The following is a 15,897-nucleotide window of genomic DNA, read 5'->3' as shown; positions in this document are numbered from 1 at the left end:
GAAAAATCTGCCAGTGGAACAAGATTTTATTGCTTGTAATGAGAAGATAAATCTTATCCCATTGGCAGATTTTTCCTTATTTACTTATTTCAAGTGAAAATTTACTTGAAACAGGTTAAAATTGTCAAATAAGTTATTTCTCTGGTGATGACTCTAAATGTTGAAATAGCAGTAATACCACATTAATTGATAAAATGACATAAGGGATGGAAAGGGGGGATGGCAGTTTTACAGGGGGGGATTATTTGGACCGTTTTAATTTCAGGGGGGGATGCCATCCCCCCTCAACTCGACTACTGGCTACACACACACACACACCCACACACACCTACCTACCGAATTGTTATTCGGTTTTGCATCATGGATGTGTCTGGCTTGTTATTGTTTTGAGTGCAGGACACGTGACCCTACAGGATTCCACCACCATCAACATGACTGCAGTATCTGATTTGCCTCCGCAGCGCCCCCTGCAGCCCGCCGTCGGCAACAACACCGCACTTTACACAAAATAGCGAGTGTCTCGGTGCGGGATGAGCAGCTGCTGCGGCGGCTGACGGCTCGGTGGCCCCCTGCGATGATGGCCCTGTGATGGATGCATCCCGCATCCCCCCCCAGATGGCGGAGTGAGGCGAGGATGCGACTCCCCAGTTCCATCTTTGTGTCGGTGTCCCTGTTCACGGCCGAGACCACGGCGGCGCTGTACCTCAGCTCCACGTACAGCTCCGCCGGAGACCAGATCTGGCAGGCGCTCACGCTGCTGTTCACGCTGCTGCCGTCCGTGCTGGTGCAGCTCACCCTCATCTTCATCCACCGGGACCTGAGCAGAGACCGGCCGCTCGTCCTGCTGCTGCACATCCTGCAGCTCGGGCCCGTCGTCAGGTGAGTGTTTTTATCAGTGGATGCTGCAGCTGATCTCATCAGCACCCACAGGTGTGGTGAAACCTGGACTGATTTTCACGTAAAGGCACGCCTGGCCTTGCCAGATTGGTGTTGTTGGGGGAGCGCACTGCGCACATGCGGGGGTTTTTGTCCTCCCTGGCCTTTTGTGTTGGTTGCTGCATGCATGCATGCTGCTGCTGTGATCGCTGTCATTTAGATCGGAAGTAAGAGGCTGATCGATACTGTCCTGCTCATCGATTGTGTTCCACATCCGCACACAGCTGAGCAGCAGCCGGTGTTCTGCCGATTTCTGCTGCTTTGCCAAAAAATGCTCTACCTTTTCTACCTTTGTAGAGCTGCACTGCAAAAATTCAAAATCTTACCAGGAATATTTGTCTTATTCCTAGTTAAAATGTCTAATTTTTAGTCAAAAAATCTCATTACACTTAAAACAAGACTAATCACTGAAAAAAAAACAACAATTTACACCTATTTCAAGTAGATTTTCACTTAAAATAAGTAGAAAAATCTGCCAGTGGAACAAGATTTTTTTGCTTGTAATGAGAAGATAAATCTTGTCCCACTGGTAGATTTTTCTACTTATTTCAAGTGAAAATTTACTTGAAACAGGTGAAAATTGTTGTTTTTTCCATTGTCATTACCAGAAAAATAACTTATTTGACGATTTTCACCTGTTAAGTAAATTTTCACTTGAAATAAGTAGAACCTGCCAGTGGGACAAGATTTATCTTCCCATTACAAGCAAAAAAATCTTGTTCCACTGGCAGATTTTTCTACTTATTTTAAGTGAAAATCTACTTGAAACAGGTGAAAATTGTTGTTTTTTCCAGTGATGAGTCTTGTTTTAAGTGTAATGAGATTTTTTGACTAGAAATGAGACATTTTAACTAGAAATAAGAAAGATGTTCTTGTTAAGATTTTGAGTTTTTGCAGTGTACAATTTTACTGTGTTTTACTCCCTAGCCCACATCCTTTTCCCCCAAGTGGTCCTTGTCGCTTGTCAGGCTTCTTATTGTAAATAAGAATGTTCTTAAGGACCTGCCTGGTTAAATAAAGGCAAATGACTGAATGAATATCAAATAAAGCGATAGAATTGGTTTTGTTTTCGCTTTATTGTATAATGTTCACAAAGTGTAATGCAAATTATGTCATGGGTGGTGTATTTTGAAGGATCAAATACTCAACATCCCATATTATCCATTTTACATCATGCAAGAAATTATGGGCGTGGCAATCAAACTTTGAAAATCGACTACTTTGTGGTCAATCAGAACCACAAAGTAGAATTTTTCGGCAGGTAGCAAGGATTGGCAGAACACCTGTCCACTCGTCCACAATCCTCCCAGGCCAAATCTCAAAGATCAAGCTGCTGCTTGGTTATAAAGACATGAATGCATGATGATGAAGCTCAATGTGGCTCTGCTCGGGTGCAGGATCCGTCTAGCCGGATCAGGTGAACCGGGTCAGAACTGCCGGCTCCAACTGGACCATCTGCTTCAGCTGCAGGACACCAGTCTGCTCTCACCTCACCCCACGCTGTTAACAAATGTGCAACCAGCAGGAGAACCTCTCTGCTGCACACTTGAAACCCCACAAGTGTAAAATTTAGGCCACAGCTGACAAAACTGGTTAATAAGTTGATTTTGATGATGAAAAATAAAAAAAATGCAATTATTCTGAATGATCTGTGACTCACTTGGCCATTTTATGAGTGAAATGTCCCTCAAACAAATGCTGTTTGGCCTCTTATCTTATATGTTTAGTTTAACAAATGAGTAACTGAACAATTTAAAGAATCACTGGCAGATTGATTAGTTATCAGAATCAGAATCATGTTCATGGTCAGGTCAAACAAGACAGGGAATTTGACTCGGTTATTTTCGCTCACTGCACAGTAAATAGGCAAATGACAGCTCTTATTAACGTATACAATTTTTTTTTAAAGTGAAAGTTGCAGCAGTATGAGGTAGACATGGTTATTGAAAGGTGCATCGTTACAGCATATGATTGTGGTTATTATTATTATTATTATTGCACAGTGATTGATTACTCTGAGACTCTGTGAATGATGAGGGTTCATCAGAGCAACAGCTTATGAAAATGAAATGCAGAAGAGCTCAGGTTTATTTGGGGTCCAGGATCCACTCATCATTTTTCACTAATTTATTTATTCAAAATGTCCTCAAATGGACCCCACATCCAAAAACAGCATCAGTTGTTCAGGTCACCCTTTAAAGGGACAGTACACACATTTTGCCCCGTTCAGTTTTTTCATGGTGGAAAATTGATTTTCTATAATCTGTTTTTGAAGAAGCTTTCTGAAGCTCACCAAAAATAGCAATGATGATGATGAACATCAGAGTGTTTTGTCTCTGCAGCAGCTTTTGAAATGATGTTCAGTTTTACAGCTCTACACATCTGCATTTGCATATTTAATTTCATTTATTGCATTTAAAGGGCATATTGAGAGGACTTTTTGTGCTTGTAAAGCGTCAGAAAAGGTGGAATATGTTTTAAATATAAACAAAAACCACAAGATCTTTGCAAATCAGAGATATTCTGGAGGGAAAAGAGTCAGGAACTGATGTGACGGTTTCAGACCGAAGATACAGAATGAGAATAATTATTAGTTTTTAAGATGACTCCTTAGACAAATTGATGTAATTCAGAATAATGTGATCATGTAGCCCTTTAATTAAACTAACACAAACAAAACAACTAAGAAACTGTCAGTGAACTCCTGAAAAAAATTACAGTTATTTCCAACTCCACCCTGCATAAATACTGGCGTTTATGTTCTTGACTGATATTGATAATTTGTTTGTCTCACAACCTCCTCGCCAGCCCTGACCCCGAGACGGCCTGTTTCCCGTCCAACGTGCCCTGCCTGATTACTCTTCTCTGTATTTCTACGTCTTTGCTGGGTGAAGAGCGGTTCTAAGAATAGCACATGTCACTGCTGCTTCCTTATCTCTGACAGCAGAAGTGCAGAGGGGAATGTCCGTCTGCTGCAGGCGGCGGAGCAGCACTTCCCTCCTTCATCCGCCACAAATAGCACTTAAACCATCTTTATCATTCAGAGAAAGCAGCAACGACACGGCTGCTTTTTGCCCCGAATATATTTGAATTTATCTACTTTCTTCATTCCGGTGCAACCTCTAATGGCACCAACCTAGTTCCTCATAATTGTAACTTCTTCTTTTGCTGCTTTAAACAGAAACAAATTTTGGTCTGTTTTCTTCTGCAGAACAGAGTTTTTTTTACCTAATAAGGGCTGTTGTTGCGTTTTTCTGCAGCTGCTCAAAACCGCAGAGACTGTTGTTTGTCACACATAAACACGTCTCACATAAACAGCAGATGTTACATGTAGATTACATTTTTATGATCATCTATTGGTCAAAGCCGTCAGATTTATTATAATATTAACAACACCAAACTGGCCCATTTGTTGCTTACAGCCATGAAGGTGATGGGGGGAAAAGGGACCCTCATTCCTTGCAGTTCATCTCTGAACAAACAGTTGTCAGGCAGCCCAGAGGACGGTAGCTGAGCTTTCCCACAATCCTTTACTCTGAGTAGGAGCTGCTGCGCTCTGGGAGACCATGCAGGGCAAATTGCAAATTGAATCGCTTTAAGAACTCATTTGTGCCAACCTCCATCAAACTCCTAAACAATGCTCCATGAGGCCAAAGGATGTACAATAATTTAAGGCTTAGGCTATTTACACCCGGGTGCAAGTACTGATGCGTAGGCTATTTACACCCTGCTACCAATATCAATGTATGCTATTGCATCCATGTATTATTAGAAAAGAAAATGTTTAAAAATGATTTTTAAAAAAAAAACAAAACATCACCTCAACAGTGATTGACAGGTATTCATACCACTTTTGATAAACTTCATTTAATCTCTTCAAAATATCTTACAATGACATAAGATCAAAAATTGTTCATACAAAAGTGTGAGAGCAGACGTTTGCCTGGCTCTATTGTTTGACATGGTTCCAATTTTAGAGTGCTGCACATGCGCATGGGCAACGCATTTGTTTTCACATGTCAACAGGGTGTAGCTCAGCTGGTGGGGGCTTGCTATTTGTACCCTGGTGCAAATAGTCACTCCGATAATTGTATTAATTTATTTATTGTTTATATTGTGTGTATATTTTATTCCGGTGTATGTTTGTAATTGTTGCTGAAATGGTGATGTGTTGTTTTGTCACTGTAGCTGTCAAGGCATTCGTGGCTCATCGATCCAGAGGGAAATTCAAGGGAAAAAAACATTTGGTGGCATCATGTTGCATTGCCTGAAATCTATACACATATTTGTACACGTATAGATGACTAATTATTGATTAAATGTGTTATATGGGAACCCCATGGGAACAAGGAAGGTGATAATCAGGTGCTGTTCACCGAATGCACTTGATTTATTGACCATTAGCAATTGTGACCACTTCTACAAAAGCAGCAGTTTAGGCAGTTTGCTGGTCTGGAGCACTTCAGTGTGCTTAGAGAAAGAAGAAGAAATTGTTGCTTCCCGTCAAACTCAGAAAGGTTAGAAATGTATGTCAAAATGATTTGGAGTCTTTATGAAAGAGGATTAACAAGTGAAAAACATTTAAGACAGTTGTCGATCTTTCTAGAGGTGAATGTTTCAAGTTCAACTCCAAGATCAAACTCAGCAATGTCCAGAGAAACGTTGTAGAGCTACGTCTCAGACTGTTGGAGTCCATGAAAGAAACGACAAAGACTCAACTAGTAATGCTTGTCAGGACAGCTTTCCGGGAGGAAAAGTCTTGACAGCAGGGTTGGGGTTTGTAAAGTTGCATCTCAAACCACAAGACTTTTGAAAGTTTCCTCTGACAGAGGAGATGGACGTATTGATGTTTCACCAAAATGCAGCAGCACTTTCAGCTACGACCGACAAAGTTTATCACCATCAACTCTGAATCTAAGTTAAACATTCAATACTGAGGGAAATTCAAACAGTTTTGTTGGGGAACAAAACGTTTGGTGGCATCATGTTGCTTTACCTGAAATCTATACACATATTTGGACACGTAGAGAGGACTAATTATTGCTTAAATGTGTTATATGATCATCTAATTGGATCTTAGACCTTAACTACACTACACCTGGATGTTGACTTTTAAATCACGTGCTAATTTTCTGCCTTTTCTCTGGCGTGAAGGATGCAACATCCCTAATTTACAAAATCAATGTTATTTTTGTCTCTTTTAAATGAGCTCAGTGGCAGAAAAAGCAACAGCTTTGTGGAGCTTGTATGTATGTTTTTTTATGTTCACTGCAGAGTACAAGTTTAACTTGTATTTCTGGACACAGTAACAAATCATATCCTCCTAATATTTATTCAGAAGTGCAGCGATTGTCGGATTTAAATGCACCGTGGCTGAAAACCCAACCGATCAATCTGGATTATTCACGGTTGGTTTTCGTGATGTGCAAATCATTTAATCTGTTTTTATATTACGTGGCATCTCCACTTCTTTTGGCTGTGTAAAATGATCCTCACCAACCTTTAGTGAACACGTTACAGATACCAGTTTACATGCAGTTTAGCAGAAAAAAAAACACGCAAAACACTGGAGATTGTGAGAAAATCAACCAGAAAAGGGCCGTGCAGCTTTGCAAGTCTGGTTCATGCTTGAGTACCGTCCGTTTCCAGGCGTCAAAAGTGATACAGAGCTATCAAATTGCTCCGGACGGAGAGGACTTCTGTGTCCCAGAGCGCACAAATAGACTGGGGTCAACGGTTAATGACCTTGTGAAGATGTGGGCTGAAACTGGAACAGGCGTTCAGCCGTGCAGCCGTGCAGGCGTGCGGGCGCGCAGGCGTACAGGCGTGCAGGCGTACAGGCGTATAGGCGTACAGGCGTACAGGCGTACAGGCCTCCACAGCATCGTAACACATCAACCAGAAACCTGCTTATGGACAGGTCTTCCAAGTGGTTCCCACAGAACTTGCGTCCTCCAGGGCCAGGCCATGGGAACTAATGCGTTGATAGCAGTCCTGATGGTTCCGCTTCCTCTTTGGTCCGGAGGACACGACGTCCAGTGTTTCCAAAAACAATTTGAAAAGTGGACTCATCAGACCACAAAACACTTTTACATTGTGCATCAGTCCATTTTACATGAGCTCGGGCCCAGATAGGGTTGCCAACTCCTGGAGAAATAAATAAGGGACACCTCAACCCGATTGCCTTCCCCCTTCCTGCCGTGGTGAATTTTTTTAGCCCCTTTTTTTGTGAGTGAAACAATTTTTTAACCTGAATTGAATTAGATTCATATTTTTGAATGCCATGAACACATGGAAAACAAATTATTATCCAGCAATTCACTTTAAAGGAGCATGAGGCAGGATTGAGGCAGGATTTATGAAAAAAATTCGTATACATTTTAAGTTTTCTAGTAATAATGTCAGATGAAGCATTCCAAACCAAAAAGAATGAGCCCTCTAGTGTATCTCTCCGTTGCCTTGAACAGGCTGTGTGCTGCAAAATGTGCTGCAATTCGGGGCCCGAATTTCCCGCGCTGTCCTGTGGATGTGACGTCACATGACGCTGCATGCACGTTCTCCCCGTTCTCCCGTGCCGGCTTCACTGTTGGCTGCAGTACCCCCAACGACCGTCGTGGCGAAGGGTGGCGCTAATGAGTCCCTTTTCTTAAAAGGAGCCTCAAGCTCCTTTAATACAAAATAACAAAATTAACTGAATAAAATAAGTATCTCTCTTAAACAGAAACCTGTCCTGCTTAACTTAAAATTATATAAATTAATATAAAACAATAGAAAGAAAGCAGAACATCCATTCTGTAATAATGCACATTTTTAGTGCAATGACAAAAGTGCAAAAAGAAAGTCTGTAGAAAACGTGTAAACATATTTGTGCCATGACTGTAGGCTACAGTTATAGTAAAACAGAAAAAAATAACTTATGAACTCAACAGCTCAATGCCATTTTCCATTGGCATTTTAAGACAATTTTTTGACTCTAACAGTAATACGGGACAAGGTACGTCCCTTTTCAGGTCAATATGGGACGCATACTTTAGTTTATGAATACGGGACGATTTCTATTTTTCAAGGGACGGATGGCAACCCTAGGCCCAGATAACCCGGCTGCGTTTCTGGATGTTGTTCTGTATTAACTGTCAGTGGTTTTCTGACGTTTTCCTGAGCCCATTTGGTGATATCCTTTGCACACTCATGTCGGTTTTTAAGGCAGTGCCCTCTGAGGGATCGAAGGTCACGGTCATTCAGTCTTGGTTTCCGGCCGTGGCGCTTACGTGCAGTGACTTCACCAGATTCTCTGAACCTTTTGATGATACTATAGGCCGTAGATGTTGAAATCCCTAAATTCCTTGCAATTTTGCTTTGAGAAATGTTGTTCTTAAACTGTTCAACTATTTTCTCACACAGTTGTGGACAAAGTGGTGACCCTCGCCCATCCTTGCTTGTGAATGACTGAGCATGTTTGGTGAGGCTCCTTTTATACCCAATCATGGTACCCACCTGTTCCCAATTAGCCTGATCACATGTGGGATGTTCCAAATAGGTGTTTGATGAGCTTTTCTCAGCTTTCTCAGTATTTTTTTAAATTTTTTTATGTCTTTTTATTTATTTTTTTTACATATGTCTTTTTAAGGGTATTTTTGGGCAATAACAAAATGGTAAAAACACAGATATCAAAACCAACCCTATCAAGTATGCCATTCTCAGTATTTTTTGCCACCTTTCCCAACTTCTACTGGAAGTGTTTCAGCCATGAAATTCTAAGTTAATTATTATTTGGCAAAAAACTATTAAGTTTATCAGTTTGAACATTAAATATGTTGTCTTTGTAGTGTATTCAATTGAATATATGAGAAGGATTTTCAAATCATTGTATTTAGTTTTTATTTACATTTTACGCAATTTCCCAACTTCAACCGAATCCGGTTTGTAAAAAGCAGGTAGAGAGTAGAATACAGCAGGTAAGTTTAATTTCAGAGTACGCTTCAGTAAACAGTAATGTTTTTAGGCCTGATTTTTAAAGGAGCTGACAGTTGGAGCAGACCTCAGGTCTACAGGAAGTTTGTTCCACCGGTGAGGAGCAGAATAACTGAACGCTGCCTCACCTTGCTTGGTTCTGGTTCTTGGGAACCACAACAAACCAGATCCAGATGAAGCTCAGGGGTCTGGGAGCTTCATAGGAACTAACAGATCAAGCATGTGTTACCATTCAGGTCTTTGTAGACCAGCAGTAAGATTTTAAACTCTATCCTTTGACTCACTGGAAGCCAATGTAGTGATTTCATGACCGGTGTGATGTGGTCCAGTTTCCTGCGTTCTGGATCAGCTGCAGCTGCCTGATTGATTTGTTGTTAAGGCCTGTAAAGATGGCATTGCATTAATCCAAACTACTGAAAATGAATGCATGAATAAGTTTTTCCATGTCTTGTTTAGACAGAAACCCCTTAATTCTATCAATGTTTTTTAGGTGGTAATAGGCAGATTTGGTGATAAACTTTAGATGGCTGTTGAAGTTCAGGTCTGAGTCAATAATTACACCAAAATTTCTGGCTTGATTTGTAGCTGACAATGACATGGAGCCAAGGTGAGCGCTGATCTTTTCCCTCTAAAGGGCGTAGCTGATGGAAGTATAACATTTATAAGCCGGACGGCCTTGAAGCCCAGAAGAGGATCAATCTTCCTTCTCTGACTTCTCTTCAACCCTTTTAGACGTTAAAAATGTTATAAATGTATTGAACGTTCTCTCTCTCTCTCTGTTTGTGTGAATCCCCTCTGGAGGACTAACTTCTGCTCCAGGAAGACTAAAGATTCATGATATCTGAGGCGAAGTCCTCTATGAAACCCCGGCCGCCGGTGAACGGCGCATCGTCAGCAGCTTCTCAGGTCTCTGATCTGTTGTTTCAGGTGTCTGGAGGCGTTCTGCATCTACGGCAGCGTGGGCCGCGTGGAGGAGCCTTATGTCAGCATCACCAGGAAGAAGCAGATGCCCCGCGGGGGCCAGGCCGAGGAGGTGGAGCGGCAGGTGGGGCAGGCGGAGGGCAAACTGTTTACGCACCGAGCGGCCTTCGCCCGCACCTCCGTCATCCAGGCCTTCTTGGGCTCGGCGCCCCAGCTCACCCTCCAGCTCTACATCTGCGTCCTGCAGCAGGGGGTGTCCATCGGAAGAGGTGAGGAGGTGGAGCTCAGTGGTGCCAACTTAGCGACTTTGTAGATTCAGACCCCTATAGCAACTTTTTTTCAAAAAAGCGACTAGCGACAAATCTAGCGACTTTTTCTGGTGTTATTGGAGACTTATCTGGTGGGCAGAGCAGAGCAGAGATGAGACCCTCACCACTCCGCGTCCAGACTGCAAATGAAATGCGCTTGCGCAAAGCCGCCGCTGGCTTGCAGAGCGGGATGTAATGCCGCGTTCCATTTACCTCGGAAATCGGAACTGGGAACTGGGAATGGCAGCCATCTTGGAATGGTAACTCGGGGGTGGTGAAGCTTCTCCCACTTTTCCAGTAGGAAATGCCATTTTGAGGGGCGTTCCAGTTGAAAATTCCGACTGGGAACTGGGAAATTCGGACTTCCGAGGACAAATGGAACGCGGCATAAATGTAAACGTTTCTTTTTTCTTTTGGGTCACTTTGCCGGTCCCAAGCCCAGATAAAGGAGGAGGGTTAGTTGTAGAGCTAGCAATTTCACCCTACATAACAATCTTTTGATTAAATTTGCTGTTATAACATTTAACAATACAGGACAAAACTGATATGTGTATTGTGGATCTAGACAAAGCATTAAAATCATTAAATGTTGTTAATGTTGAAATTATTTTTGTACATTTGTAGTTCTAAACATATTTAGGGTGTTTTTTTCCTCACTTTTGTCTCTCCCACAACGTTATTCCTCTCTCCTACAGCGTCCATTACAGTTATATGCAAATTGCCAATTATGCAAATTAGGCAAATTAGTCTCATTTAGCGACTTCTAGCGACTTTTGGGACAGCCAATAGCTACTTTCCTCACTGAGGAGTTGGCAACACTGTGGTGGAGCTGTGAGCTCTGTGTGTGTTTGACCTTTACCAGAGTCTGTCACATTCCTGCTACGTGTGGGCCGATCCGCTTTGTGCCTCGGTGGAAATGAGAGGATGCAGCTTCATGATTACAAGTGCTTTTACGTAACCGCCTCCCCGATACTTGCGATTCTTTCTGCCATCAAGCGCAGATCCGGGCTCAGACTGTGGTGTGTGTGTGTGTGTGCTCATGTGTGTCCCAAATCCTGAGAGATTTGCATTTTGGCTTCACGCATAGTCGAACGGGGACATTTGCTCTTTTTTTTTTTTTTAAGATTTTTTTGGGCTCTAGTGGCCCTTTTATTAAAGTTGCAGACAGGCATCTTTAAAAAGATGTTATTGTATCTGCTGCTGTTACACATCTGTAATCGATCAAACGGACCTCCGCAGACATGGCCACGGGTCAAGAATGTTTTAAAGTCAACATTACATCAACAATCAGGGACCTATGTTTACAGTAAAGTAGTTTTTACTTTTCTGCCACCATTTGTCATACTGGCTGAGATATCCAGCATCACTCACTACGACGTGAGAGAATATGATGTCTGAATCCATCCATTATCTATACCCGCTATGTCCTTTGCAGGGTCAAGGGGGTCTGCTGGAGTCTATCCCAGCTATTTTCAGGTGAGAGGCAGGGGTTACACCCTGGACAGGTCGCCAGTCAATCACAGGGCCACATACATACAAATAACCAGACATACTCACACCTACGGGCAATTTAGAATCATCAGTTAACCTACTACGCATGTTTTTGGACTATGGGAGGAAACCGGAATACCCGGAGAAAACCCATGCAAGCACGGGGAGAACATGCAAACTCCACACAGAAAGACCCTGCTGGGCCTGGGAGTCGAACCAGGAACCTTCTTGCTGTGAGCCAACAGTGCTAACCACCAAACCACCGTGCTGCCCATGTCTGAAGTTATTTAAAGTAAATGGATATCGTCCTGAGTTTGAAACTTTTAAAATTCTTCTGTCCAGAACTCTGAATCGGGTCCTTTCCATTTGTAAAACATGACAGGATTTAGTTTTTTAACTGTTGACTATGAAAAAGAGGGTTATTTACAAAATAAGTTATATAAAATATATGTAAGATATATTTTAAAACTCAAGTCATCAATATTTACAGGGATTTATATCCAAAAAGATTTTTAAATAAAAAAGGATTTGGAATAAAGCAATTTTACAAAAGAATTTTGTAAATATTTTAAATTCAGAATACTAAAGATTTAATATTTTTTTCATGGCAGCTGTGTTTTGGGTTTACAGACATTTTTTTCAATTTATTTGTACTATGTAGATAAAAGACTGAAAGTTGCATTGAGATAAATGTATAGACCTCCATTATCTTTGCAGTGACAGTGTTGAGTTTTCTTGGTACATCCTTCAGGTAGCTGGCAGTGTTTTGGTTCAGCATTATTGCTGGGACAAGCAGAGGAAGTTCTCCTGAATCGGAACCTTTGAAACTTGCGTCACCACGGTTAAAAACCACGGATTTCCACACTCTATGACATTATTTTTCGAATTCTGTGGGCAACCCAGAAAAAATGAAGCAACCGGCAACATTTGATTACTGCGTCCGTATAGCTGGCTCAGTAAATTGACTGAATCGTTGTGAACTAACTTTACCATTAACGCCAGCGGACAGCAGGTAATGAAGCAACGCGTCAAAAAGGGAACGAGCTCGTGTGATGATGAAATGACACAGCAGATCGTAAATAAACAGACCTAATAATGAATCAATACATCAAATAATGACAGAAAAAATGAAGCAAATAAATGTTCATTTGATAGTAAACAATATGTCTTAAAATGAAATGACAAGAAGTGACGAACAAGCACACGATATAACAAAATAATACATTGAATATGGATATTTATTATTCTATACATGTTTTTAATTAATTAGATGTGTGTTTACTGTTTTATATGTTGGTTTGCATTCATTTAATATGTGTTTATTACTTGATTCATCTCTTATCTGCAAATTTTAATTATTTTGTGACATATTCATTCTTTATTTGTTATGGTTAATACTTGAACAGTTTTTCTTCAATGTGACACAACAGCTTCCTCATATTTTGTTAAACACTGCAACATCGTTGAGCTGTGGCTTCTGTCACATCAGGCTTGTTTGTCTTTAGTCTCATCTAGCAGGTATGAAGATCTCAACTATTTGCAGTACTCGAGTTGTAAAAAAAAGTCAGGGGGGATGGTGGATTTTATCATATGGAGACAGATCATTTGTGCTGATTACAAATAATATATTACAAATAATAGCACTGACCAAAACAGCTGCAGAAATACTGCAGGAATGACATAGCAGCAGTTAAATGCAGCCTTCTGTAAGCTTTAAATATCCACTGGGCTTACATCAAATACATCAAAACACAACAATAAAAAACACTTTTCTGAACTTATCAATATGACTCTGTCCTTCACAGGATAAGTAAAATGGATCACTGCAAAACTCCAAATCTTAACAAGAATATTTGTCTTATTTCTAGTTAAAATGTCTCATTTTAGTAAAAAAATCTCATTAGACTTAAAACAAGACTCATAACTGGAAAACACAATTTTCCCTTGTTTCAAATAGATTTTCACTTAAAATAAGTAGAAAAATCTGCCAGTGGAACAAGATTTTTTTTGCTTGTAATAAGAAGATAAATCTTGTCCCACTGGCAGATTTTCCTACTTATTTCAAGTGAAAATTCACTTGAAAAAGGTGAAAATTGTCAAATAAGTTATTTTTCTGCTGTTATTTTTCTGGTGATGACTCTAAATGTTGAAATAGCAGTAAAACCACATTCATTGATGAAATGACGGGATGGAAAGGGGGGATGGCAGTTTTACAGGGGGGATGATTTTGGCCATTTTTATTTCAGGAGGGATGCCATCGCCCCTCATCCCCCCTCAACTCGAGTACTGACTATTTGTGTGTCTTATTTTCCTGCCTCAGGCACGCTGATGGTGATCTCCCTCCTGTCCATCGTGTACGGCGCTCTGCGCTGCAACATCCTGGCCATTAAGATCAAGTACGACGACTACGAGGTGGACATCCGGCCCACGGCGTACCTGTGCATCTTCCTGTGGAGGAGCTTCGAGATCGCCACTCGCGTGGTAGTTCTGGTTCTCTTCAGCTCCGTGCTGCAGCTCTGGATCCTGCCGGTGGTTTTCCTCAACTTCCTCGTCTTCTTCCTGTACCCCTGGACCCTGTTCTGGCAGAGCCACTCGCCGTTCCCCGAGAACATTGAGAAAACCCTCACCAGGGTGGGGACCACCATCGTGCTGTGCATGCTCACCTTCCTCTACGCCGGCATCAACATGTTCTGCTGGTCGGCCGTGCAGGTCAAACTGAATGACCCTGACCTCATCAACAAGTCCCAGAACTGGTATCGCATGGCTGTTTACTACATGTTGCGTTTCGTGGAGAACGCCTCACTGCTCCTGCTGTGGTACATCTTCAAAACCGACTTCTACAAGTTGATCTGCGCCCCGCTGCTGGTGCTGCAGCTGCTGATCGCCTACGCCATGGCCATCTTCTTCATGCTGGTCTTCTACCAGTTCTGCCACCCGTGTCGGAGGCTCTTCTCCTCCAGCATGACGCAGGGCCTGTGGGACTGCTCGTCCCTCCTCTGCCTCGTGTGCACCTCGGCCTCGGCGCAGCGCAGGCCGGTGGCGAAGGCCGTGCTGGAGCCGGCCAGCACGCGCAGAGATCCGGCCAAGGCCCGGGGCCACGACACGGCCAGCAACAGCACGGACGTGCCCAACGACACCACGTACGACATGCTCAACGACAACATCTACGACATTCCCAATGACGCAGGCAACAGCGTGGGCGGTGGGGTCAACGGGGACGTGGGCCACAGTGTTTCCTGCGACGCTTAGAGCATCGCGTGCCATTCGACTGTTTGTACCTGCTGTGATCTTCAAGTGCCACGTGACTCGAGTCGAGCAGACTCTCCTCCGTCTCATGTGTCCCATCTCGGCTCAAGTTTGGCCTCGTGTCGCGGCTGCAAACACACAAAGGTGACGCTCACCTGTCTTATCAGCCCACACACATTAACCTTTCATCCTGGAGCCTTTTTTATACACGCAGAACCCCACAGACCCCCCACATGCTGCATTACTGATCACGAGGAGCCGTGCGTTTAAAGTGATTGTATTTGGTGTTTTTCTTTTTAGCATGAAGGTGTGCATGTGTGGAACCTCTCATGAGGCACAACAGTTGTTCAAAAGTGGAGATTTGTTTCTTTTTCTAAACCACGCCCTTGCCAGTTGTACGCCTTCGATCAATCAGCTTTTTTTACTCCTTGATAAGAGCTTTATAATCACCACCTGCTGCTTTTGTGATGTACTTTTGCTCAACGACGGGATTTTTTTCCTCTCCACACTGATAATAAAAGGCCTGCTCCATCACCAAAACTCGTTCCTGTGAAGCACGGGCATTTCTACCAGTTTGCACGTTTACGAAAAGGATTTAAGTGTCTTTGGATCAAAAGCAGCCATAGTGACGTGAAATGCATTTTGTTTACCTGTCTGTCAGCTCTCTCTGTGTCAGTTAGTTAGAATATTTACACCGAGTGCACAAGAAAATTGCTTATATATACCTGAAAATGCATTCAGTATATTTGCTCATTTTGAACCTTTTCATGTAAATAGACGTGGTTGAGAGGGAATGTCAGTATGATTGTTTTTGCACTAACTTTTGAGCGATGTATCTGCAGAGGAACAACAGCCTCGGGAATCAAAGGAACGCTCCATGTTTATACAAACAGGCAACGTTAAATGCCCAAAAATGAGTGAATAAAAATAGTCCAACATGAACAATTAAAGTGTTTAAAAAATATAAATAAATCTATATTTATATGTGAAAATTGTCTGTTTGATTGTGACTATTTTGTTTGGT

The 15,897-nt window shown here is 42.1% G+C and overlaps 1 protein-coding gene across 1 annotated transcript; it reads left to right on the top strand.

Moving 5' to 3' along the window:
- Window positions 1-504: 504 nt before the first annotated feature.
- xk (X-linked Kx blood group (McLeod syndrome)) lies at window positions 505-15,846 on the top strand. Its single transcript, XM_061724421.1, has 3 exons — window positions 505-879; window positions 9,835-10,097; window positions 13,948-15,846. The coding sequence occupies exons 1-3, from the start codon at window positions 593-595 to the stop codon at window positions 14,874-14,876; spliced, it is 1,479 nt and encodes a 492-aa protein (XP_061580405.1). The 5' UTR covers window positions 505-592; the 3' UTR covers window positions 14,877-15,846.
- Window positions 15,847-15,897: the final 51 nt, after the last annotated feature.

The sequence above is a fragment of the Cololabis saira genome, chromosome 6 (genome assembly GCF_033807715.1).
Source record: "Cololabis saira isolate AMF1-May2022 chromosome 6, fColSai1.1, whole genome shotgun sequence".
Lineage (NCBI taxonomy): Eukaryota > Metazoa > Chordata > Actinopteri > Beloniformes > Belonidae > Cololabis > Cololabis saira.
This window is presented reverse-complemented; position numbering and strand designations above follow the sequence as displayed.

Excerpts from the sequence above, each read along its gene's own strand:
- xk (XM_061724421.1), top strand. The coding sequence starts at position 593 with ATGCATCCCGCATCCCCCCCCAGATGGCGGAGTGAGGCGAGGATGCGA. Across the intron at positions 880-9,834 it reads CAGCTCGGGCCCGTCGTCAG|GTGTCTGGAGGCGTTCTGCA; the intron begins GTGAGTGTTTTT and ends CTGTTGTTTCAG. Across the intron at positions 10,098-13,947 it reads GGGGGTGTCCATCGGAAGAG|GCACGCTGATGGTGATCTCC; the intron begins GTGAGGAGGTGG and ends TTCCTGCCTCAG.